This window comes from Myotis nattereri (assembly GCF_964212035.1).
Source record: "Myotis nattereri genome assembly, chromosome: 2".
Lineage (NCBI taxonomy): Eukaryota > Metazoa > Chordata > Mammalia > Chiroptera > Vespertilionidae > Myotis > Myotis nattereri.
In genome coordinates this window covers 184,754,647-184,782,372 of record NC_138076.1, presented here as the reverse complement: position 1 = coordinate 184,782,372, position 27,726 = coordinate 184,754,647, and the positions used below count along the sequence as shown (strand labels likewise).

The 27,726-nt window shown below is 39.2% G+C and overlaps 1 protein-coding gene across 2 annotated transcripts in view; it reads right to left on the bottom strand.

Moving 5' to 3' along the window:
• SLCO1A2 (solute carrier organic anion transporter family member 1A2) overlaps positions 1 to 25,700 on the bottom strand; it is a 48,083-nt gene extending 22,383 nt beyond the window's left edge. For both annotated transcript variants that reach the window (XM_081083101.1, XM_081083100.1), the window contains exons 1-9: positions 25,510 to 25,700; positions 25,048 to 25,161; positions 21,356 to 21,497; positions 19,008 to 19,140; positions 14,316 to 14,416; positions 11,773 to 11,919; positions 4,896 to 4,994; positions 4,102 to 4,320; positions 1,195 to 1,359 (exon numbers count right to left, since the gene is read on the bottom strand). In XM_081083101.1, coding sequence (XP_080939227.1) covers positions 1,195 to 1,359; positions 4,102 to 4,320; positions 4,896 to 4,994; positions 11,773 to 11,919; positions 14,316 to 14,416; positions 19,008 to 19,140; positions 21,356 to 21,497; positions 25,048 to 25,104 — 1,063 coding nt within the window. In that variant the 5' untranslated portion in view covers positions 25,105 to 25,161; positions 25,510 to 25,700. The remainder of the gene's footprint in view (positions 1 to 1,194; positions 1,360 to 4,101; positions 4,321 to 4,895; positions 4,995 to 11,772; positions 11,920 to 14,315; positions 14,417 to 19,007; positions 19,141 to 21,355; positions 21,498 to 25,047; positions 25,162 to 25,509) is intronic.
• Between the last annotated feature and the right edge of the window lie 2,026 nt (positions 25,701 to 27,726).

Here is a 27,726-nt window from a genome sequence, read left to right as displayed (position 1 = left end):
CTGAGGCCTCGGCTGCTCAAAGCAGGTATCTGGTTTGTTTGGGTTCTATAATTGAAACACTGTTTCAACTCCAGCTCTGAGATCCCGGTTAGCTGAAAGTAGGTTTCTGGGGTTTTGTTTAGCTTCTATATTTGTAACAATGTTTCAAACTGCAAGCTCAGAGGCCGGCAGCGGCAGGCGGGGAACATTGGAGTCCTCCGTCACTGAAGCAAGCAAGCCTCATGTTCGCTTCAAGCTGCCTGGCTGCCAGCCGCCATCTTGGCTGGCAGTTAATTTGCATATCGCCCTGATTAGCCAATGGGAAGGGTAGCGGATGTATGGCTAATTACCATGTTTCTCTTTTATTAGATAGGATGATTTATATGATTTTGCTGTTGTTTATTCCCATTTTGGTTATGAATTTGGCACAGTTTAAGGTCCTTTCAAAGATTACTGCCTGTAATTGTCAAGTGTATTTACAATACATGTCTTGCTGCTACTCCTCCCTCCATACAAGAAAAAAGAAGAAAAAGAAGAGACAGCCTTAGGTTGCATTCTTACAAGCCAGGATCTGCCCATTGAATTACACCCTTGGAAGAGGTTGTTAAAAATCCATTCCAGAGCCCCACAACCAGAGATTCAGTATGTCTGATTCAGTATGTCTAAGGTGGGCACCAGGTATCTGAACTAACACTCTAGGTGATGTGGATGCAGATAATTTAGGAAATCCACTTTCACAACTGTAAAGAGATCCTTAGAGAAACCTAACCGGGGAGAGGGGGGGTGGTGTAGTCATGTGGTCACAAGAAAGTCAGAATATATAGGCTGCAGAGACACCTGAAACCACCAGGGGGACCAGGGGAACCAGGAGAACCATGGAATTCATGACTGGGAGCCAAGAGTAAAATCTGAGAGTAAAACATTGACTCCTAATGAATTCACTCTCTTCCTTTTTTTAATTTTTTCATTAATGGATTGCCTATCTGAAAATTATAACTAATTTGTGCATTCCTCGAGATTTTCAGAAATATTTTGAATTTGTGTGGGAGAGACACCCTTTGTTGATTTCATTGGAGAGAAGGGAGAAATGTATCAGAGACAAAAATATCCTAACAGTTTTTAATTTAGGAGTTTCCTAGACCCATCATCACTCTGTTTGCCATTTCAGGGGGGAGGAGGGGAGTGGGCTAACAATGCTGAGAAGGACAAACATACCAATTAGAAAGATTGCTTCTGAAGTTGACTTTCCATATTGCTGTTCCACATATTTAGGCATGAAGAACAGCATATTAATAAATGCATTGAACTGTACCACACTGATTAGCAAAAAAAGCATGTAAACTGGGTTGCAGAAAAGACTCTTCATGAATGGTAAAAAATCTGAAAGGGGAGAAAGACAACAGTGTCAGACTAACTAGGTTCTGCATTTTCTGATTGACTTTTTCTGAAACGTCAACTTCCCCTCCAAATTGCTTTCCTGTTTTATAATGCACACATTGTTAACTCTTTTTACCTCTTAGAAGCTGAAGTTATGCCATTGTTTTTGGAGGCTTCTGCACGTGGTGACACAGCTGACTAGATAGGAACCAAAACACAATAGTTTTGCCTTCGCTAAGTTACTATTGTGTCTTAAGGAAAATACAATGTGACCAAAATATTGTCTGTGTTCACACCACTTCCTTTTATCCTTCTCTTTTTCCTTCTAATTAATATCCTCTCTTCTCTAGAGATCATCTGGAATGAAAGATATTTGTTCTGTTCTCTAACGTCTGGAAGAAAATCAACTTGATAAAGAAGTTCACACTCTATCATTGATATTATCATTCCTGAACATTTAAAATAAATATGTATGTATTTGGGAGTTCATGGAATATAAAGTTTCTCAAGTGCCAGGTTTTTTTTTTTTTTGCTTTTTCAGAGCATAATTTTTGGTGGTTCAGCCAATGGTTTACAACAAAATGTGCTTAAAAACCACGTGGGTATCTTTTAAAACCCACTCCCTGAGATCTGATTCATTAGGTACATACTAAGTACCATGTATATAATTTAACCAAAACTTTTCCCTGTTTGTGTTCACTGCCAAAACTCAGAGCCAAATTTTGAGCATCTGTAGCAAATGCTCTGGGTCACACTGCTGCCACTTGAGATCACAGTCTCACGGTTTCTTTTCACTTTCCGTCTTCAAGTTCTCTGTCTTGATTACCTTCCTTATTCTGTATTATCCTGGTTTGCTTAATAAGCTGCCTAAAATCCATTCTGGAACAAAGTATCAATAAAAAAACAAATTGAAAGAAGAGGAAGCATAGCTCCATGAAAAGAGATGAATTCTAGTGGTAGAATTCATATTTAGGAATAAAACACATAGCAGGGCTGAGAGTTGTGTTCAGAGCTCTTTGGAGTTTTTTAAGTCACCCGTTTTGTTGACATCCCTGTCCTCATTAATGAGTCTCAGTAGTTCAAATTATTTCCTATATTTCTTATATTAAGCTCAGCTCTTTCCTGGTTTTGAAAAATAATTCTACAGACCACAAACAATATTCTATGCGAATATCCTCTCTCAGTCCATACCATCTCTTTGCAAAAAGTTGTAATATAATCATGATGCCTGGGAATTTGCAAGATTCTGAATTGGCTCCTAATGATCTGGGATTATGCTCAATTGTGGTTTAAGTGCATTGTAATTCTTACAATGCTTACAAATTGTTACAATTGTTAACATTGTAATTGTTAATAAAAATTCTGTGCAAATTGGCATTATAAATTGTGGGTGATTTTAGAAGTAGCAACCTCAACAAATAATACTAATACTAGTTGCAGTAATAATAATAATAATAATAATAATAATAAGTGCCTGAACTCCTTTTACCTTCACACAACAACTCTATAATTATAACTACAATTATCATCACCATTTTATAGATAAGAAAACTTAGCCCTTCTCTGCCTTCTAAATAAATACTCTCTAAAAATTCCAAGACCCAGGCCATACTAATTAAATGTTCATACTAATTAAATCAGACCTCTTGGAGATAATACAGAATTTCCAGGCATCAATGTTAAAAATTTCCCAGGTAATTCTAATATGTGGCCAAGTTTTAAAATCTAAATACTTAGACTCTTTTAACTTAGTTCCCCATAGAAACACCTTCTGTAAATTATACTTTAAACTTTTATTGATAATCTATACCAAAAGGAGGAGAAGGAGAAGGAGAAGGAGGAGGAGGAGGAGGAGGAGGAGGAGGAGAAGGAGAAGGGGAGGGGGAGGGGGAGGGGAGAGGGAGAGGGAGAAGGAGAGGGAGAGGGAGAAGAGCAGTTACCTACATTTGCTGGGAAACAACTATGGGTTCAATACTACCTAAATCACAACATATGACAATTATTTTCTTTTTTTACAATTTGTTATTTGGGGAAGATTTTCTCCTTAAGAACTACTATTCTTTGTCTATATCTATCAAATATAGACAATTATATATCTTGCTTTCTTTTTTCTTTTTCTGCCTTAATTTCCAGGAAGCTCACAGCTAAGCTAACATTCTTGGATTCAGGACTGTAAACTTATTCAGATTAGTGTATATTTTTCCTTCTTTTGTTCTTAGATTTAATTCCTTTTTTTTAATGTATATATTTCTTTTATTTCAGAGAGGGAAAGGGAGAAAGAGGTAGAAGCATCAATGATGAGATAGAATCATCAATCGACTGCTTCCTGAACGCTCCCCACTAGAGTTTAAGCCAGCAACCCAGATATGTGCCCTGACCAGGAATCAACCACAGGTCCACACTCAATCACTGAGCCACACCAGCCAGGCTTAATTTCTTTTTAAAAAATTTGACCTTCAAGGCAAATGGGACTAAATAAATAAATAAATAAATAAATAGTTTGTTGAGTGCCCAGATTGATAAAGAATTTTATATAAATACTAATCTGAGATAATTCAGCTTCCACATTACATTACTTTTATTTCCAAGTAGTAGCACAGGAAGTATCAGACTAGTTAGACTGCTGACTGCTAATGGCAAATTGTCCTAATGCAGCCTAGCATGTTATAGTGCTAGACTCAAATAGAGACACACCTATATAAAACAAAAAGTAAATTATATAATATTTAAAATTTTTATATTTGCCTTTAGTAATTCCATCATTTTCCTTCTTGACTTCTCTTTGTTTCTCTTCTTTGTCATTTTTGACGATGTCAGCATTATCCTTTGATCCTTCCTTTGCAAGCGTTTTGGGCAAAAAGAAAAAAGGAATGGCAGTGAGCACATTCACTCCTGCACAAATCAAAATGCCAAACCACCATGCACCAACCCAACGAGTATCAATTGGAGTGATAGTCAGCTCATCTGTAAAAAAAAAAAAAAAAAAAGTATACACATTTTTATTAGTTTTAGTCATTTCTCACGTGAACTACAGAAAAAAAAATTACATTACTCTTCTCAGGTCCTATCCAAGTATAGAGTTTGTATACAATTCAGATATTCATAAAAGTCATCTGACAATGCATAGTGTTACAATAATGTCTAGCAATAAATTTGGAGGTATGCTCTATTATGTAAAGAATTTATAAATATATACTTATTAAATAACTACAAGGTCTATTTAATCATCCACAAATGTTTGCTTGATTAAAAGAAATTCAAATCTATATGCTGAAATCTTTTAAAAACAAGAAATATGGTCATGGTGCAGTAGAAATAGCAGTGGATTTTGAGTCAGAAGATCAGAATTTTATCTTGCTCTCCTGCACACTGGTATGAATTATTTAAAAACTTATTTAAACTCCTCCACTTTAGTTTAAACTCCTGGACAATAGTGAATCTATCTAATTGAATGTCAGGTAAAGCAACAATAAATGTGGTAACATACCTGAAGTGGCTTTGTATACTCTAGACACTATGACTAGATTTTAATGAATTACCTGTGTTTACAGATCCGATGTCAACATAAACATTTGCACAGAATGACGCTAACAAAAGTCCAAACAAAGGACCAATGATAGCTCCTGTTTCTACAAACCCTAAAAATAAAAAAAAATATAAAGTTATAGTATAGTTATATACCCACATAAGGAGTCCTAATTCCATGAAGAGTCTCAAAACTGAATTGCTTTTGCTTTAGGTATTTTTGTTTTAGATAGTCAATTTGCAAGTAACTTAAGCTGGTGTCCATATAAGTAACAAGATTGCTTCTTTAACGCTGAAGAAGAAGCCTCATAATTTAAAACTACTTTCTCTGAGCCTCCAGATTCACTTTTGCCGGGTCACAGGTAAAGACTTGCTAGAGCAGCATAGGGTAGGATCATGCTATCATTGAAGCCACAAGACAGAGTGAGATTATTTTGAGGCTTTCCATAGCCACATTTTTAAAGGAATTCTAATGCAATGCATGTGATGTTAAGTTTCTTGTGGCATCCTATATAATAAAGAGGTAATATGCAAATTGACCATCACTCCAACACACAAAATGGCTGCCCCCATGTGGTCAAAGATGACCACCACAAGATGGCCAGCAGGGGACAGCAGTTGGGGGCAACCAGGCTGGCAGGGGAGGGCAGTTGGGGGTACCAGGCTGCAGCGGAGGGCAGTTAGGGGCAATCAGGCTGGCAGGGAAGTGGTTAGGGGGTGATCAGGCTGACAGGCAGGCAAGCAGGCAATCGGTTGGGGGCCAGCAGTCCTGGATTGTGAGAGGGATGTCCGAGGGGTCCCAGATAGGAGAGAGTGGAGGTTGGGCTGAGGGACACACACCTTCACCCCCGCCCTCCATTGCACAAATTTTGTGCACCAGGCCTCTAGTATTCCTCATAAAAGCTTTGCTCCCAGATCTCCTGCCAGGAGCCAGTCCATCCTTGCTGTTTCAAGGGACCTGGCATATATGGCATACTGTTCTTAATATGTTTGCTCACCTTCTTGGCACTATGTGTTTTAACCAAGGTCTCCTCTCTGAGAAAGGTTGTTTCCCCAGGTAGGGATTTTCCCCTGAAGTTAGGGAGGGAATAAAACCCCTCAACTAAGTGCCAGGCGGGTAATTAATCACTTTAACTATGAACAATCATGCTTAAGCTACATAATCTTTACTCCCTGGAATGGAGATAAGAAATGTCCTAACCTTTGTAATAGAGATTGATAGGATTGAATCAACTGGTATAAATACAGATGTAACAAGACAACAAGACACAGAACTTAGAAGACAGAACTTAGAAGACAGAACCTACACACAGAACCTACACAGAACCTAGAGACAGAAGAACTTCCCTGAAGACAACATGGCAAAAGATCCTGGACAGAAACTGACCACAGAACCTAGAGACAGAACCTAGCGAGAGAACATGGCTGAAGAACCTAGAGACAGAACCTGGCTACAGAACCTGGATAGAACATGGCAAGAGAACCTGACTAGAACCTGGTGACTGAACCTGGCTGGAGAACCTGGAGAACCTGGCTGGAGAACCTAGCAAGAGAACATGAACACAGAACCTGGCTGGAGAACCTAACCAGAACTTCGCTGGAGAGCCTGACCAGAACTTGGCCAGAGATCCTGGCTAGGCTGCTGATCAACTGAACGCTGTCTCCATGTCATTCCTTCTTCGCCAACTCCGTCCACACCTTTGGGGACCCCTGGACCTGCTGGGGTTGGACCCCAGCATCTGGCGCCCAAACAGGGACCCCTAGGTAAGCCCCACTCTCGGGATGGATAGGTCTCCACCAGGGTACTGCTGACCCCCCTAGAGAGGATAAGTAGAGTAAGAAGGTGGATAGTACAGAACTTAGATTAAGAAGATGTGCCATACTGAGTCCAAAGAAATAAGACTCTGTATTGATCTTTAGATTAAGAAGATGTGCCATAATGAGTCTAAAGAAATAAGACTCTGTATTGATCTTTTAACACATATGCTTGCTAGCAGAGGAATTAAGGTTACTCCCAGTCAGACAGAACGTTTTATACAAGAAGTATGTCCATGCTTTTCTGAGGAAGGAAAGGTAAATGTAAAGGCATGGGAGGAGGTAGGCCCAAGGAGCCTTATCCTTAACCCCATTGCAGCCTTTTCACCCCGGGAAAGTGCAGGATTGGCAAGCTCTCCCTGAGGTGATAGATCAGGACTCAGGTAATAGCGGAAAGCGCCAATCCTACTCTTAAAATGGATACAAGAGAGCATTTGGGGTTTTTCTTTTTAATGCCTGCTTTTAAAAAAATAAAAAAGGGGGAATTTTCCGGGAGCCGGTCCATGCTTGCTGTTTCAAGGGACCTGGCATATATGGCATACCGTTCTTAATATGTTTGCTCACCTTCTTGGCACTATGTGTTTTAACCAAGGTCTCTGAGAAAGGTTGTTTCCCCAGGTAGGGATTTTCCCCTGAAGTGAGGGAGGGAATAAAACCTCTTAACTAAGTGCCAGGCGGGTAATTAATCATTTTAACTATGAACAATCATGCTTAAGCTACATAATCTTTACTCCCTGGAATGGAGATAAGAAACGCCCTAACCTTTGAAATAGAGATTGATAGGATTGAATCAACTGGTATAAATACGGATGTAACAAGACAATAAGCAGCAGAACCTCTCTGGAGATCCAGACCAGAACTTGGCTGGAGATCCTGGCTGGAGATCCTGGCTAGGCTGCTGATCAACTGAAAGCTGTCTCCGTGTCATTCCTTCTTCGCCGACTCAGTCTACGCCTTTGGGAACCCCTGGACCTGCTGGGGTTGGACCCCGGCAATCTCCCACTTGAAACTTTCTCTGGCTTTGTCCTCACTATTATTGATACTTCACTTTTATTATGACCTCCTTTCTTAACCTTCACATTCTTATCATCTATTTCCAACAGTCTTCATTAACTTCTCACTCATCTGAAATTTCATCACCAGTTTCTCATAACTTGTCCACAATTCAGAATCTATGCTGCACCCTCCCTGCTCATTCAAAAATCCAGACATGAGCTGCTTCTACTATCTTTCTCTTTACTTCAAAATGTGCTTTCCCATTGTCTCTGCCTTCTCTAAGGTTCTATAGGCCAGTTCACCCTATGTACACCCAATGTCTTGACATCAACAACTTCTATCTTCTCTGAGGTTTTGCTCAACCAAATACTTCTCTTGTACTTCTTCACTCTCCCCCATCCACTGATATCTACCATACCTCAACTGCACCCAGCTCTCTCTCCTTCCACTACACTCTGCCTCTCCTTCCTTACCAAGCAATCACTCTACTCAAATCCTTCCACATTCTACTCAAAACAATCTCAGGTGGTAGCACCAGTAATCTCTTTACCACTTATCCAGTGTCCTTTACTAGCCCTCATCTTCCTAAGTCTCCATTTACTATTTGACATTGCCAGCCAACTTCTCTTTGAGTTTCCTCCTAAGGCTTTCTCAAAACTATACATTTATTGTTTTACTTTTCCCTCTGTGACTACTCCTTCCTTGATTTTTCTTCCTCTGACAATTCTATTAAGAAGTGTTCCCTAGTATTTTATTCTAGGACCTCTGGTTATATATAGCTTCCCATAGCAACTACACTTTGCCCTCTTGGTTTCATTTATTGTCTGAGTATAGAAAATTCTCAAACTGTGTTGCTAGCTTATGTTCTCTCCTAAACTCCAGAACCCTATATGGCACTGTTTTCTTGATGTATAGCTAATAGAGTTATAGTTATTTAATTATATGTACACCATATTTATTTATTGTTTTTTCAATTTAATTTTTTAAAAATTTAATTACACAGATATACTTATCAAATGTAATTGATCTATAATTATGCAAGTTATTTGTCCACTAAATCTTATATGGACCATGTCTTATTTACTTTAATACGTTAAAGATTATCACAATTATTTCTACACATTATACACCCTAGTATTTGTAGAATAAAGAAATACATATTATAACAAGGTGTTTGTTAATTTATTGCAGGTAACCATTTGTATTCTTTCTTCTTTTTTATTTCCTTTTTTTTAAGTGATTGGGTTGGAAAAGAGGTGTGGAATTACTGAGAGAGAGAGAGGCATTGCAGAGGTCAAGGAGTTTTTGTTATTAATCCTCATCTGAGAATATTTTTCCCCCTTGATTTTTTTTTTAAATATATTTCATTGATTTTTTACAGGGAGGAAGGGTGAGAGACAGAGAGTTAGAAACATCAATGAGAGAGAAACATCGATACGCTGCCTCCTGTACATCCCCTACTGGGGACGTGCCCGCAACCCAGGTACATGCCCTTGACCGGAATTGAACCTGGGACCCTTCAGTCTGCAGGCCGATGCTCTATCCACTGAGCCAAACCGGTTTCGGCCCCCTTGATTTTTTAGGAAGAGTGGAAGGGAAGGGGAGAGACAGAGAGAGAGAGAAATGTCGATGTAAGAGAGACACATTGATTGGTTGTAGGAGTCTGCAACTGAGGTACGTGCCCTGATCGCAATCAAACTCAAAACCCTTCAGTCTGCATGCAGACGCTCTAACCACTGAGAAAACTGGCTAAGGCTATTTGTATTCTTTCAAGGAGATATATGAAGGGATATGAAAAGATTGAACAGAAAAACACTGGAAAAGGTTATTGTGAAATCAGTGAGTCATCAAAAGCTTCCCAAAGTTATTTGGGGTAATGATTCCTAAATGTTTTAATTTATTTTGATTAAATGTAGTTCTGTTTCATCTTCTCTCACCCTCTTTGACTTTTCTGGTTTTTAAAAAGTCAAATACATTAATAGAAAAATGTCACTGTACTCAAAGTTATGATTTTTATAAATAACAGATGAAATAACTAAAGAATATAAGCAAGTTATGCGTAATAAATTTAAAATATTTAGGGGATCAGAAGACAACACAAGATGGTGAATCTTAAGTTGGCCATAGTGGAAGGTGACATGGAGTGATTTTAGAAAAGAAAATTTCAATAAACAATCAAATGTACAAAGACAGATAAATTATGAAAAAGCATAACTAGTGTGGAGAGATTGTGATGAAGTGAAACTATATAGGAAACTAACTAGAGTACAGAGCTATAAATAATAAGTGAAGATATCAGATTTAGCTAATAAAGAGCTAGTATGTTTCATAAACATGGTAGAGAAAATATGATTAAAGCAATGTTCGAAAAAAATTACACTGCAAGAATGCTTATGAAAAAAAATAATAAAAGAAAATACTAGAAATAAAATGACCAATAAAGAAGTTACAATAAAAGAAAATAACAAGAAGACCCACTGCATGGGAGAACATATTTTCCAATATCACCGATAAGGGTTTAATCTTCAACATTTACAGGGAACTCATGAAACTTAAAAATAGAAAGATAAACAATCCAATAAAAAAATGGGCAAAGGACCTAGATAGACACTTTTCAAAAGAGGACATACAGAAGGCTGAGAGACATATGAAAACATGCTCAAAGTCACTAATTATACGAGAGATGCAAATCAAAACGACAATGTGGTATCATCTCACACATGTCAGAATGGCTATCATCAACAAATCATCAAACAACAAGTGCTGGAGAGGATGTGGAGAAAAAGGAACCCTTCTGCACTGCTGGTGGGAATGCAGACTGGTGCAGCCACTGTGGAGAACAGTATGGAGTTTCCTCAAAAAACTAAAAATGGAACTCCCATTTGACCCAGTGATCCCACTCCTAGGAATATATCCCAAGAAACCAGAAACACCAATCAGAAAGGATATATGCACCCCTATGTTCATAGCAGCAAAATTCACCATAGCTAAGATTTCGAAACAGCCTAAGTGCCCATCAACAAATGAGTGGATTAAAAAACAATGGAATACTACACCGCGGTAAAAAAAGAAGGAACTCTTGCCTTTTGCAACAGCTTGGATGGAACTGGAGAGCATTATGCTAAGCGAAATAAGCCAGTCAGAGTAAGATAAATACCTCATGATTTCACTCATTTGTGGAATATAGAGAACAACATAGACTGATGAACAGGGACAGATCCAAAGGCAGAGAAACAGTGATCAGACTATTAATCCCCAGAAGGAAAGTAGGGGAGGGAGGGGGCAAGGGGAAGAGATCAACCAAAGGACTTGTATGCATGCATATAAGCCAAATCAATGGATATGGACAACAGAGGGATGAGAGAATGGGGGGTGGGGGGGGGTTAATGGAGGGGATGAGGACACATTTGTAATACCTTAACTAATAAAGAATTTTTTTAAAAAAAAAGAAGTTACAATAATCTACAAATGAAGGAATGAAGACCTGAGCAAAACTAGACATAATGGCCTGGTTAATGTTGCTCAGTGGTTGAGTGTCAACCTATGAACCAGTAGGTCATGGTTCAATTCCAGTCAGGGCACATGCCCAGGCTTCAAGCTCGATCCCCAGTTGGGGGGCGGGGGGTGCAGGAGGCAGCTGATCAATGATTTTCTTTCATCATTGATGTTTCTCTCCCTCTTCCTTCCTCTCTGAAATCAATAAGAAACAGATTTTTTTTTTAAATAGACATAATAAAAACAGTGAGAAAAGTTTTTAATATGAGGGGCATTTTTTAGAAACCCTTGGTGAATCTCTTCACAGATTAAATATAGAGTGGAGCCAAGAAAGTGAAGGAGTCAAAGAGAACTCCAGGGACACTAGATTAGCAGTATTTTCAACAGCAAAGAGCAGATTTAGCAAAGTGGTTTATTTGGAGTTAGCATGTAATTGTTCCATTGAACAAACTCTTACTGATGACTACCTGTGCTGCAGTACTTTTTTCATCATTCTGGAAATCAGTAAGAGTCCAAATAAATAATATCCACCCTCAAAGGATTTAACTATCCTGAAAAGAAGCTAAGGCATATTTTCAAACTCACCAATATATAGAGGAGAGTTTTCAGGTTTTGCAAAATCTTCTATGTAGGAAATACCCAAAGGCATGATGGGAGTTTCACCAATTCCACGTATCATATTTCCTACTAGTACATATACCCACATTAATGATTTAACTTCCTTCACACACTCTGTTTTAAAAAGAAAAAACATATTGCATCAGTGTTTTGATAGTAAAATATCTATATATATAAAAGCCTAAGAGACCTTTAGACCAACTGGTCAACCAGTCTCTATGACACACACTGACCACCAAGGGGCAGATGCTCAGGAGCTGCCCCCTGGTGGTCAGTGTGCTCCCACAGCCCACCTCCCTCAGTCCCTCCCCCAGCCAGCCCCAATCAGCCCCGATCAAGACTGAATGAGATGGCCCCAATAGGCTATGAACACCAGCCAAGCTGAGGGACCTCACCCGTGCACAAATCCATGCACCAGACCTCTAGTTAAGCTATAAGTATAGAAGTAATTCTAAGATTATGGTAAGCATTTCACAGTTTTTATGCAACATGGCACCTTGTAAATGATTTATATTACTATGCTAGCAATAACTCACTGGGTCATCCCTCTTGCATTTTCTGAGAGTACTTAGGTATTGCAATGTGTAAGTTGTATGCTGGAGCCATTTCCTACTGAGTTGGACGAGATCTCTTGATGAGTATTATATGCACCTCTTCCCAATCCAATGCTTAATGACAACACATTGATAGTTTATAGGAGCATTTACACCACAGAAATTGGCAAATACTAGAAGTCAGAATCATTTTTCCCTCAGCTTGCCTACAACTACACCATCTAGTTAGCTGTTATGACTGCTACTCCATTCCTATAATAACTCTAGGGAGAGAAGAGAAAAAAAACCCCAGCAGCTGTGGCTCAGTAGTTGAGCCTCAACCCATGAATCAGGAGGTCATGGTTCGATTTCTGGTCAGGGCACATGCCCAGGTTGTAGGCTCAATCACCAGTGTGGGGCATTCAGGAGGCAGCCAATCAATGATTATCTCTCATCATTGACGTTTCTATCTCTCTCTCCCTCTCCCTTACTCTCTGAAATCAATAAAAATATATTTTAAAAAAAACAACAAACACAAATATATCCCCCTAGAATTGATACTATACTTACAAGATCTAAATAAGAGTCTCACTGAAGTTTGAATTCTCTACAGCTGTAATTACTTTATAGACACTAAAAATACTTAACTAGATAGTAATCACATTTTCTCTATATAATCTACTGTGTACTGTAACCACCAAATAAGGTTTAACAAAGAAATTTACCTGAATTCTTGGAGCAGCAGCTACTTAGCAGAATAACAAAGACTAGGCCAAAGGGAACTGAAAGGGAGGAAGGCAAGCCTCTGAAGACTTAGCCATTTCATCTCTAAACCAAAATAGCTGTCAAAGAGAATACTCTACAGCAGTGGTTCTCAACCTTGGCTGCACATTAGAATCACCTGGGAATCGTTTTTAAAATCCTGATTTCTGGGCCTCATCCTCCAGAAATTCTGTTTCTTTGTTACTAATGTTGTGGCCCCACCCCATAACAAAGAAACAGAATTTCCGGAGGATGAGGCCCAGAAATCAGCATTTTAAAAAGATTCCCAGTTGATTCTAATGTGCAGCCAAGGTTGAGAACCACTGCTCTATAGAGTCATGTTTTCAGGCAAGTGAATTATAACATTCTCATTTACAATAAACTGCCCAGCTACTGCCACAGATGTGAGTCCTGAGCACAGCTGGGTCTGGAAATTTCTTTTGAGGTCTATCTCTCAGTTATTTCTAATCCAGAAAATTACAGTCTTCATTTCTAAGTATTCATATTTCTTTCTGTGTTGAGTACAGTGATTTGTGAACAAAACTGAAAATAACAGGTAATCAAAGAATTAATGCACTTTATTGGAGACTCACCAAACTGGGAAGTTTTTATTTATCTTCTATAATGTAAATTTTTTAAAATAAAAAGAAATAGGAAATAAGACCTAAGTCAGCCTTTGGCAGAAGCCAGCTCAAGAAGACAGCAAGGGCCACTGTTGATGCCACTATTTTCCTTTGTTTCCCCAGGTGGTTCCTTTGGCTTAGAGTTTCTGAGACAGCTTTTTTACACTCCTTGAAACTATTTTGAGTCCTTCTGATTCCATGCTGGCAGTGAAATTTCCAGCCTCCCTCACGCGGAAGCGGTGCAGCTCCCTCCTGCCTCCCACAGGTGCACCATGGCTTCCACCGGCTCCCACAGTGGGCAGCCGACTGTGCACCATTTTGCACGCTGGGCCACTAGTTTTTAAATAACCATTTTAAAGAATAGACAAAGAAGTGTTAATATGTATATTCAAATATATAGGAGTAATATGCTCTACTATTAGCCATTCCTATTCCCCTCTGGGATCCCCTCCAAAATTCCTGAACAAAGAAAATATCTTTTGTTTATTTTACTTAGTCCTTTAATCAAACCCAATACCTCATTCAAACCCCTCAGTAACACGTGTTCAGTTTCAAATTCAATGAACAGAAACAATAAAATGAAGTCAACAACCTGACGGATCTTCTGTTGGTCTGAAAATCTGGGTTCCATTTTCATTACACAAGAAACTGTTTGAGGACAAATTGCCTAAAACTGTAGATTCATATTCATATCTGTATGAACACAGGGAAAACATTTTATGTTAGAAACTAATAAAGGCAAAGTGAACACTATGTAGATTAATTCCTGCTTCACTTAAGATATAATATTCAAATTTAGTAAAAAACTCTTTTCATCTTTGCCACATAATCATAAATTAATATCATCAAAAAACTTGCCGCTCATTATAAATGCACAATCCCTTGACAGCTAGCTTTCTGTTATTTGCATGTGGATGATCTACCTTTCAGACTACCTAACATCAAGTTTCTGTAGCTTGTGGTGATCATTTACTGGAAACAATTACTGTGGGATATGGGACAAAAACTAATAAAAATAATAGACTCTAGACTTGACAAAATATAATTAAGAAGCAAAGGCTTTGTGGGGGTGCAGGGACACAACACAACAAAACAAGTCTCCAACTATGGATTTTTTGAGGTTCGCTCATAAGAAATATACCCCCACTTTCTGAGAATCTAAACAATAATTCCTGCTTGTGTTCATTAACCCCTAAGAGAAACAAAACCTTTGCCCATTATAATAAGAGACCTTAGGAGAAACTCAAACACTTGACAACACAATGTAATGATCTTTCCTCTTCTCATAAGAACAAAGGGATTAATAGACTGTGATCATTTACATTAGGCAAATTACCATAAGCTCAGCATACTCTTTGTCAGAAAATCCTAAATTATCCTAAATTGTGAAAGAATGGAGGAAAATGTCAAATAAAATTTCTCTTTGTTAGGGATAATGGTGGAAGACTTGCCCTCTGAGTTCCAAATGAGCTTGAGTGTTAAAACACCTTTCCCTTAGAACAATTGCCTAGTCATGCCCATGAGTTTGACTGTGAACTGTGGACAAATGCTTCTGTCTCCATACCTATGATGCCATGAGACATGCCAGCTTGAAATACCTGAGAAGATGAAATGTCTTTTTCATGTGACTTATCCACTTAACACCTAATAACTCATTCAAAGTCCATTCATTCCCAAAACATCAGCAAAATGACAGTGAATGGATTTTAAAATAGAAAAGGAAAGGCAATAACACCACAGGGATAGAAAGAATGAAAAAATTGACAAGAAGATTTTGAAAATGGGAAAACATATAACTGAGTGGTCACTGAATTAGTAGATATCAAAAATGCAACCCTAAGTAAGTGCCTGCATGGGAACAACCAAGTGTGTGCCACATATTCCTGGAAAGTTTCGGGCAAGATATAAGACATTTCTAAATTGGTGAGTAGGCATGGTCCAAAAATAAGAGAATTGGTTTAAAGTGTGTATGAGGGGCAGTTAAACCCTTACAGACATCCTCTGCCATTCCAATTGAAACGGTCTTTGACTCTAGAGTGTTTGAACAGGCACATTGAGAAAAAGAAGGCTATACTAAAAACTAAGGGTAGTAGATTTTTTTTTAATGTACATACTGAAAAGTGAGATTCTCACTCCCACCTGGATGGTAACCAAGCTTCTACCTCCTAGGCAACAGATTGGAGAATCCCTGTCAAAAGTAACTGATAGGTTATGGCTGTTCTGAGCCGTCTAAATAGCCACTCCCTGTACAATCACCATACAAAGAAGTCCTCTATTAATCATGTCCTACACATTTATAGAGAACTTCCAGTTAGTTTGATGAAGTTATACTGCTCTCTTCTATATGAACAAAAAAACAAGAACCACCAGATGTAGGAGAAAACCCTGTATCAGTAAAGATAGAGTCAAAACAAATAAAACCTGTACACTAAGAGGACACAGAGACAATGAAGACAGAAGAAGGAAATTTAGATGGGAAAAGACACTGCATTTTTTAAAGAAAATAAGATGTTCTTCTAAAAGATACATTCAAAACACAATAGTCCTTGGAAATTAAAAATGTGATAGCAAAAACTAGAAATCTACTCAAAGATTTGGAAAATAAAGTTAAAGAAATCTCCCAAAAAGTAACAGGAATTCAAGGAGATAGAAAATTGAAGAAAAAAAGTTGAGAAACATATAAGCTTAATCCAGGATATCCAATATTCAAGCAGAAGTTCTACAAAAAGAAAAATAGAGGGGTAGGGGAAATCTTACCAAAGAAATAATACAAGTAACTTTTCCAAATGTCCCTCTAGATCAGCAATTCTCAACCTGTGGGTCGCGACACCTTTGGCGGTCGAATGACCCTTTCACAGGGGTCCCTTAAGACCATCCTGCATATCAGATATTTACATTACGATTCATAACAGTTATGAAGTAGCAACAAAAATAATTTTATGGTTGTGTCACAACATGAGGAACTGTATTTAAAGGGCCAGAAGGTTGAGAACCACTGGTCTAGATTGAAGGCGCCGAGCACAATGAAGGAAAAGAATTTACACTAGGTATCATGAATCCAGACTTTGGAGCTTAAGAGAAAATCCCAAAAGATCCCAGAGAAGGGAAACTGATCACAGGAGTGAGAATGGCACATAATTCTCAATAGTAACACTGGAAGCTAGAAAGTATTGGAATAATACCTTCAAATTTTCTAGGGCAAATATTTCCAATCTAGAATTTTACACCAGCCAAACTATCAACCAAGGGTGAGTAGAATAAGAATTACTTCCTACAGGGACCTCATGAAACTTAACAAAAGGAAGATAAACAATCCAATAAAAAAATGGGCAACGGGCCTAGATAGACACTTTTCGAAAGAGGACATACAGAAGGCTGAAAGACATATGAAAACCTGCTCAAAGTCACTAATTATACGAGAGATGCAAATCAAAACGACAATGCGGTATCATCTCACACATGTCAGAATGTCTATCATCAACAAATCAACAAACAACAAGTGTTGGAGAGGATGTGGAAAAAAAGGAACCCTTCTGCACTGCTGGTGGGAATGCAGACTGGTGCAGCCACTGTGGAGAACAGTATGGAGCTACCTCAGAAGACTGAAAATGGAACTCCCATTTGACCCAGTGATCCCACTCCTAGGAATATATCCCAAGAAACCAGAAATGCCAATCAGAAAGGATATATGCACCCCTATGTTCATAGCAGCACAATTCACCGTAGCTAAGATTTGGATACAGCCTAAGTGCCCATCAGCAGATGAGTGGATTAGAAAACTGTGGTACATCTACACAATGGAATACTATGCTGCGGTAAAAAAAAAAAAAGGAACTCTTGCCTTTTGCAACAGCATGGATGGAACTGGAGAGCATTATGCTAAGTGAAATAAGCCAGTCAGAGAAAGATAAATACCACATGATCTCACTCATTTGTGGATTATAGAGAACAACATAGACTGATGAAAAGGGACAGACCCAAAGACTGAGAAATAGCGATCAGGCTATCAATCCCCAGAAGGAAAGTAGGGGAGGGCGGGGGTAAGGAGAAGAGATCAACCGAAGGACTTGTATACATGTATATAAGCCAAACCAATGGACATGGACAACAGGGGGATGGGAGCATGAGTGTGCGGAGTGGGGGGGAAGGGAGGTTGGGGGTTAATGGGGGGGATGTGGACACATTTGTAATACCTTAATTAATAATAAAAAAAAAAGAATTACTTCCCTTAGACACTTTTTCAGAAACCTCTTAGACAATATTTTCCACAAAAAGAAGTAAAAGTAAAAAGGGAAGCAGAAGATGTGATACCCAAGAAATAAATAACTGAATAGAGGAAAGAGGCAAAGCAAATTCCCAAGGATTATGATAAGGAAAAATTTCAAGGAAGCCGCCATGTAGCAGGCCTAGAGGTTCCCATTTGGATTGTAGATGATGAGTCGGTGGTGACAGGAGAGATATCCCTAAGATGAAAATGAAACCATCTGATCTGTATGAGTATATTGAGAAGATGTTGCCCTACCAGTGGAAAGTTTGATGACAAATAACAAGAAAGTGAATTAATTTTTATAAGCAATGATTAAATCCAGGGAAAAATTAAAAAGTGACTACGAAATGAATGATAAAATATTGACAGTCATACACATGGAAAGAATGAGTATGATTTTATAGTAGAAAGTCATTATACATAGCATAACACTAAAGTATCAAAAACTAAAAGGATAAATATTGAGACATTGGGAGGCAAATAGCAGAAGAAAGAGGGAAAAAGAGTTCCAAGTAGCTGCCTCTGGAAAGAAGTGATATGGGCAATGTTAAAGGGGCAGGAGGCAACTCTTTTTTCAATATAATTTTATTTTTACAACTTTGTACACATATGACTTTAGTAAAAATTAAAATAAAAATCAAACTTCAGACTGGTCTGTCTCTTGATGACCTACAATTAAACAGAACCACATTATAATTAAAAGTGTCCAACTAGTCCAAAGAAAGAGTCATCTCCAATTTTTGCAAGGCCCTAAAAATATTTCAGTCAGACTCAGTTCCATAAAAGAGGTGTTCCAAATCTCTTTATCAGAAATTAACAAAATTTATGTGACTACGTAACTGGAAGCGAGGCAGCCAAGAACACAAAACGGACTGGTGGAACAGAATTTGCATGTTTGGTTTCTGTTAAGGTGCTCTGAGTTTGGGGGAAGCATTGTTCCTAGAAAGGAAATTCCAAAGCTTCATTTCCTGCAGTTGAAAATTGAATCTAAAAAATTATCAGAGCCTGAATGCTTACCGGTCCATGAGGAAATGAGGTAGAGACTGTAAGAAACACCCAAGGCCCATAACAGCACATCCGATGCCAATCATTCTAGGTCTGTGAAATTTCGTTCCAAAATAACTCACAAATATAATCAAAAAAAGATTTCCTAAGGGGGAGAAAGCGAATTAAAAATAAATATTTCAGTAAGTATGTGCAACAGCTTAATGAACAGCCTAACTCAATCATTTACTATCTAGCATTCATTGTATAAACACTATCTCAGCTATTGGGATTGGTGCTAGGGATTCATGAAACAAATAAGACACAACCTCTGCCCTGAAGGAGGGCTATTTTATGTGGAGAGCGGCTACAGCATTTGGACCGGTTTAAGCCTCGACTAATGAGAGGGCACTATCCTCTCGTGGCAAAGCCACGTGCAAGTCCCAGCACAATTATAGCCTAAGGCTTATAGTTGTAAGCTTGACCTTATGGTCTGAACCTGTGGTCCCACGTGGCTGAGTGATGTGGGCTTAATAGAGTTCAGGTGCATGTAATTGAGTAGATTCGAAATCCCTGAGAATGTTGTAAACATCTTGACCATGCCCTTACTTTGCCTTGTGGAATCTGGCTATAAAATAAAGACTCGGCTTGCAGGCCGTGGCACTGTCTCTCTAATCAGAGGGCAGTGTCCCATGTAGGCCCCAACTTTATTCTCTTGTCTGTCTTTTCTAATCCTTCACCGCCCCGCCCACCTCAGGTTCGCCCATGGCCGTGCTGGCACGGCACAATTTTACAATGTTGAAAGATACATAAACAGATCTCTTGTAACAACAACAATTAAATAGGGCAGAGAAAGGGAGGCCAGAAGAAGGGATAGAAGACTGATTCTGGGAATTTTTAAAGGCTGTATTTGTGATTAGCTAGCCTTAGGTGTCAGACCATGTGTCACCTCTGGCCTCTCTCTCCATGCCTGCTCCACAGAATATCAGAATATTATGTTTCCTATGCTTGAAAAAAAAGAAGCAAAAGTCAAATTCAGACAGATAAATGTTTTTCTAGCTTATGTTTAAAATATAACTTTATATTGATCAACATAACCAAGTGAGGGATCTGTATTTATTTCTACTTCTTTCCTTAGAAGTAAAAAAATTGTGGATTCCCCACTTTTCCAAGTGTTCTTAGAAGTAAGTCTGGATTTGAGGAGTAAATAACTCAATGAAAAATTGATTCCCATGTCTTAGGATAAAGAAACTAATTGGGGAAACCTGATTATGGACAAGCCCTTGATAAGTATAAAGAGCTGAGAGTCAAAAATATTCTTTTTTATCTGTGCCATCCTTTAGACCAGAGGTTCTCAACCCTTTGGGGGTCGAATGACACTTTCACAGGGGTCACCTAAATACATCCTGCATATCAGATTTTTACATTACGATTCATAACAGTAGCAAAATTACAGTTATGAAGTAGCAACAAAAATAATTTTATGGTTGGGGGTCACCACAACATGAGGAACTGTATTAAAGGAAGGTTGAGAACCACTGCTTTAGACCATGAGCTGAACTATACAAGACTATGTGAAGAGTTATTTGCAACTCCATCACCGAGCATACAGGTGATACAGGGAGCTGAACACTAGGAGACAGAATCAAGAATCGCCCGTTTCAATTTTGCCTCTCCTCAATCCTGATTTTTCGTTCAGAGCTTGATTAAATATATTAAAGGCAACTCTTATCTTGAAGGATGTAGGAGCCATGATAAAACTGTAAAGGAGTGGTATTCATATTTCTATGCAGCAAGTTCACAGGAGAAATCTTTATCTCCCTCATTCTTCCTCTCTGTCCTCACATCTTCCCAGTCATCCACAAGAAGCAGGACCTAAGAATAGACTTTATCTTTCCTTCAATTCAGAGAGATGTGAAAGCAGTTTCTTCTTCCCTCTGCACTTAGGAAGAATTGTCAGTTTCCCAGAAACAACAGGAGAAGGAAAATATTTGCTTTTTCCTTTGGAAAACAGATTCCTTTTTCCTTTGTTTTCCATTGTATTTCCTAAGTATCAAGATGGAGCCCTTAAGAGTCATCAAATTATAAATTAAATGTAAATATTATAAATACTTAACTACTTATGCTAAATAACAAGAAACTATTAGAATAAAATATCCAGTGAGGGACATGTGGTAATATTTAGGTGTTATTCAGATGCAATATTTAAACGAATTATTTCTAAACATACTCCAAACTTAGCTAGGCTATTCAATCTGTTTCAGAAAATATACTCTTCAGTAAGATTAAATTGCCTAAAACAAATAAGGAGAATAAAATTCAGACTAGCTCTATAGATAAAATAAATTATAAAAGGAAGTAATATGGGAATAATTCATTACCAATCTCAAAACTCCCATTAATAAATCCAACTAGTGATGTCGGGATGTTGAATTGTCTCTCTATTTGTGTGAGCATGGAATTCATATAAGATCCAGATAGTGTTTTGGATATAAATGCACATGTTATTGCCAGCAGAAACATCTAGAAAGAAAAGAATATAAGATTTTACTTTTAAATTGTATGTTTGCCACCTGTTGACAAAATATCTTCTATCACAAGACTGAATTAAATCTCCAATTTAAGTTATCCTTGAATTGACAAGCAACTTTTTGTTGTTAATCCTCACCTGAGAGTATTTTTTCCATTGATTTTTAGACAGAGTAGAAGGGAGGGAGGGGGAGAGAGAGAGAAACATCCCTGTGAGACAGACACATCAATTGGTTGCCTCTAATGCAACCCTAATTCAGGGCTGAGGATGAACTTGCAACCCAAGTATGTGCCCTTGACCAGGAACCTATATAATTGTATTAACCAATGTAACCACAGTAAATTCAATCCTATATAATAAAGAGGTAATATGCAAATTAACCATCAGTCCAACACACAAGATGGCTGCCCTCATGTGAATACAAGAGGCCAGCAGGGGAGGACAGTTGAGGGGGCCCCAGGCTTGCAGGGGAGGGAAGTTAGGGGTGACCAGGCCAGCAGGAGAGGGCAATTGGGGGTGACCAGGCTGGCAGGGGAGTGGTAAGGGGGTGATCAGGCTGGGAGGCAGAAGCGGTTAGGGGCAATCAGACAGGCAGTCAGGAAGTGGTTGGGAGCCAGCAGTCCTGGATTGTGAGATCGGGCCTGGGATCAGGCCTCAACGGGCAGTTAGACATCCCTCTAGGGGTCCCAGATTGGAGAGGGTGCAGGCTGGGCTGAGGAACACACCCTCCCTCCCTCACCCCGACCCCACACAAATTTCATGCACTGGGCCTCTAGTAAATATCTACACTAATAAAAGAGAAAAATGGTAATTGGCGAACGGCACTACCCTTTTCATTGGCTAATCAGGGCTATATGCAAATTAACCTCCAACTAAGATGGCAGTTAACTGCCAACAAAGATGGTGGCTAATTTGCATATGTAGGCACAATGCAGGGAGGCAAAAGGGAAAGCAGGAAGAAGCCCCCTGCCACTGACAGTGATCAGAAACCCAGGGGGGAGCTAAGAGCTGGGGGGCAGGGCAAAGGCAGAGAATCAAGCGCCTTTGCCGCCCTGGCCAGTGATAGCAGGAAGTAGGGGTGGAGCCAGCGATGGGAGCTGGGCACAGTTGAAGCTGGCAGTCCCGGGAGCTAGGGGTCCCTTGCCTGGGCCTAAAGTGGAGCCCATGATCGCGGGGCCACTGCAGCTGCGGGTCCCCACTGCCCGGGCCGGACGCCTAGGCCAGAGGCGTTAGGCCTGGGCAGGGGCGGAGCCTGCAACCGCAGGGAGCTGGGGGTCCCCTGCCCAGGCCTAATGCTTCGGCCAGAGGCGTTAGGCCTGGGCAGGGGCGGAGCCTGCAACCGCGGGGAGCTGGGGGTCCCCTGCCCAAGCCTGACACCGCTGCCGGAGGCCTCAGGCCTGGTCAAGGGGCCGATCCGGTGATTGGTGATCAGAGGGTGATGAGGGTCAACTCCTCTGGCTGAGGCATCAGGCCTGGGCAGGAGGCTGGGGGTCCCCTGCCCAGGCCTGATGCCTGGGCCAGAGGCATCAGGCCTGGGTGGTGGGCAGAGCCGGGGATTGGAGGGATATGATGGTCCCCTTGCCCAGGCCTGAAGCCTGGGTCAGAGGCATCAGGCTTGGGTGGTGGGTGGAGCAAGCCATCAGAGGGAGATGGGGGTCCCCTGCCCAGGCATGATTCCTGGGCCAGAGGCCTCAGGCCTGGGCGGGGGTCAGAGCCAGTGACTGGGGGGAGATGGTGGTTCCCCTGTCCAAGCCTGACACCTCTGGCGGAGGCATCAGGCCTGGGCAAGGGGCCAATCAGGCAATCGGAGGGTGATGGGGGTCTACGCCTCTGGCCGAGGCATCAGGCCTGGGCAAGGGACAAAGCCAACAATCGGAGGGGTTTGGGGGTCCCCTGCCCAGGCCTGACGCCTGGGCCAGAGGCATCAGGCCTGGGCTGGGGGCAGAGCCAGTGATGGGGGGAAATGAGGGTCCCTTGCCCAGGCCTGACGCCTCTGACAGAGGCGTCAGGCCTGGGCAAGGGGCCGATCCTGCAATTGGAGGGTGATGGGGGTTAACACCTGAGGGATCCCAGTATGTGAGAGGGGGCAGGCTGGGCTGAGGGACACTCCCCCCACCCCACACCCAGTACACGAATTTCGTGCACCGGGCCCCTAGTATAAAAATAAATAAATATTAAATTTATGATATTGATCCCTTCAGGTTTAATATAATCAAGCCAATGTAAACAAGGCACATTTTAAATTATTATATTCGTTATTCACATCGTTAGAAAAATACATTGTTCTTACACACACACACACACACACAAAATCTGATTATTAAGCAATTGCCTCTCACTTTACCTGATAAACTTCTACTTGCATTATTTTGCCATAACATTCAGATCAATGTCTGATCTTGCCAAACTCAAAAGTGATCAAAAATTAAAGACCAACTGTTTATAAATAATGCCTGGCTTGACTTTTATCCACAACTGCTATCGATAATAAATAGCGAATATTTATTGAATTTTTACAACAGTACAGTCATTATTTCAAGCATGTGAAAAGAAAAAAATCCTATCAGATAATTATATTTTATTAACCTTCTCAGATGAGAAAACTGAAGCACAAAGAGGTTAAGCAACTTGTCTAAGGGTTGAAGCAAGTATGCAGTTGAACTTAGATATGAACCCAGGGAGCCTGGGCCTCGAACCTTATTTTTAACCACTCAGTTTCAGGAGAAGGACATGACAATTGAGGATAGTTTAAGGGAAATTTTACAAATATAACAAACATGGCATTTCAGGCAAAATTAGTTTTCTAAATCTATATCATAATTCCCCACTTTCACGTACATGTGTATATTTTCCCTACACACGTACAAAGAAAAAATAAACATTTGATAGGGAGAAATTGCTGGCAGTGTCTTAGTTTGGAAACCGCTTGCAGGCACTAGCTATAGAACCAAGATAAATATCCTGATCCCTCGGCTTAAAATAAATTCAGATTGTGTTTGAAGGCAAAATGCAAAAAGAAATTGCTGTGAAATAGTCAAGATATTAGAAACAGCTAACAGATGAGCATTTTTCTTATTGAAAATGGTTGGCATGCTGCCAAAGCTTGAAGTGAACAGTTGTTTACTTGATCATTGTGGAGTGATCACTGCCTATAGATCAGCAATCACTTCTGCCTAGGAACCATTTTCCAGGAGAGATCCCCACACTCCTCTGGCCCAGAGAACCCTGAAGTGGGGGAGGGGGCATTTAATTAGCTTTTGATCTAGGAAAATAAGTCCTGCTTAACATCATGCCTGAAAATGTTAAAGACTCTGTCTTCTCTTTAAGTTTCCCCACACTATCTTCGACTAAATTGCCTGAATCAATAACCCGATTTAGACACACTTTCAGTTATAAAACATACTTCATTAAAGCAAGAAATTATCACCATAACAGGTAGTAGGACATTAACATTAGATTACTTCATGAACATATGAGCAACTTTACAAGCTCTAAGTTAAAAAAAAAATACATATACATACATACATGCAAAAAATTCCATACCTTCAACTTGGAAAAACATCTTATTCTATGGGTTCCAATTTTCTCAGTTTCTCCCATGTTGTTCTTCTGAGTGTTCCAAAGTATTTATGATTTAAATCTTGATATTTCTTAGTTCTATTGTTTTAAGAAGACAAAAATATATTAAATTACTGACAAACTCCTAAGTCGTTATTCTTTTGAAGAAAATACTAAATTTGAACAACATAATCAGAAACCATTGTACAAAAACACCTGGGAAGCTTTTGATCTCCATCTAGAAAATAATGACGTTAAAGAAGATTTAGTTGTTAAGTTTCCATTGAAAAAGGTCACATCAAGTAACTTTAGTTACTCTTTAGTGAGATTAAAGACAGAATTATTTGTTATGTCCTCTTACAAAATAATGACCATGTGGTTAAAACAAAACTTTTCCTTTCTTTAACCAAAATAAATAGAACCAAAGTGCACTTTTTTTGGACTTACATGGAAATGCTGCTTTTAAGAACACACAGACTTTGATTTGTGTTTGTGCTAAAACTCTGCTTCAGCTAGCCTACCAAAGTTCAAAAATCTCTGTTTGGCTAGGCTCCCTCTTCAAGTTCTTTTCGTTCCAATACTTCCCTGGAGTTTCAAGAAGGGAAGCACTTTCTGGGGCACTGCTGACTCACGGAAACCTGGGGAGGCATGGAATTTTAATTATGGAAATAGCCTAAGTAAAAACAACAAATAGTTCTCTGATCTGGAAAAGAATCTTACAGTTGCAAGATACGAGGTTTAGGAGATGACCAAACATATAAGCTTGCTGAATCCTATTCCCCTACACACATAAAGGCAGATCTATGTAATAAACACAGGTCTATGTGTATCTATAAGTATATATATATATATAAATATATATATATATATATATATATATATATATAAATTATATAGGCACACATTTTTACATGTAAAACATTACTTAAACTCTATTCAATTTTATTAACCCCTTTTTAAAATTTTGTCTATTTTTGTCCTAGTGACTTGAAACTAGGACAATATTTTGTACCAAAACCAAAGTGTTCACTATGACAATATTTATTCTAGTAAATCTATTTTAAGAAGGGAGAATATTATATTGGCAGTATTTTCCAAGTTACTTTATGAAAATCCTCTGAACAATATCCACTTAACAAATGATCCTAAATGCACTAATTTTTAAAGACCTTACTGCTTTACCTCTATAAGTTTGCTGAATCCTTTTCCCCTACATACAGAAAGGCAACAAACACTGCACAGTGTACGAGCTTAGTTCTCTTTTCTCATGCTATGATGGACACAATTATATACTGAAAATCTACTGTGTGCCAGTCATAGTGTTAAGCACAGAATTTTGGAAATGAGCAAGAAAGACTAGCTATCCCAAAGACACTATAAACTAATTAGGCTCTGTGGGAAGCACTTGTACCCAGATGCCAAGAAACCTATATTTTAATTAGGACTGGTAAAACTTTTAAATAAAATACACTGGAATATAACTAAACAGTGTATGACCAAATTACAAATGCTTTGGTATGTAAGAAATGAAAAAATGCATACATCATTAATGGAAATTGTTAAAAACAGTCTTGACAATTCCAAATGGCCCCACAGATGAACTTGTGCTGCAATCTCCACATAAAATGCCAAATCACCTTAACCAAAGTTCAAGTGCAAGAGCTAGCTTTGAAAAAAAAAAAATGAGAGAATAGGATAACTTTTCAAATGAATGGGAACTGCTCTTCTTTGGCCCTCATCTGTAATACATATGCTTTTATTATACATAAACCTCTCAACTGCTCTCTCCTCTTCCTTCTCATGATTTAAAACCCAATCTTACTCCCCTTCATTTTTCCTTCTACCTCTCCTTGCCAAAATCCGAGCCCAATATAGTCACCCAATCAAACTATAAGAGAGGAAGAGAACTTATTCCTCTTCCATGTCAAAGTTGTCTTCACTCTTTTTAGTGTAAAGACATGACTCTTCTAAATGCCTATGTTTTCCTATCTGACCAGGGGACATAAAAGGTGAAGTTAGTAACACAGAAGATCACCGCATTGTAGAATACTGTAGTTCCTTCTTTGCATCGTGACACTATGGAACCATCTTAAGCACATTTTATCACCATGCCTCAAAGGTTTATTTCAAAATGTGTTTGCTCTCTTGAAGGATGTCTTATAAACAAACGTGTTGACTGGGATAAAAGGCACTTTGAAGCTAAGCACTTGGAATGAAGTCAATGCAATTCAATTAACACTGAACATTTTCCTAATTTGCCAGCTTATACAGTGAAAACATTTTAGCTTTTCATACACACGCTAGGTGAGAAAAATAAATTAATTAACAGTAAAATCTATTGTTTCTTGAACAAAATTCGTGAAATCCAAGAGTTAATGTCACAATCACTTTGAGCATTGTGGTTGCAAATCAGGGAAAGCACGCATTGTTTCTTCATATCCTTGAGAAGGGCAAGTGCCAGCCGTGTGAACAATCCCCTTTTGTTAGCACTGGTGTTTACATGGTGACTTTTGTTCCTGGGACCACAGTGCCACAGATAAATCCTCATCAATCATCACTGCTAATGAAAATGACTTGCTGAAGCTGTATTAAGAGGAGAAGCATGTTATTTCTCTAACCCCTTCTCGGCATTCAAAGAGGAGCGGGAAATTCTTCAGTATGCAT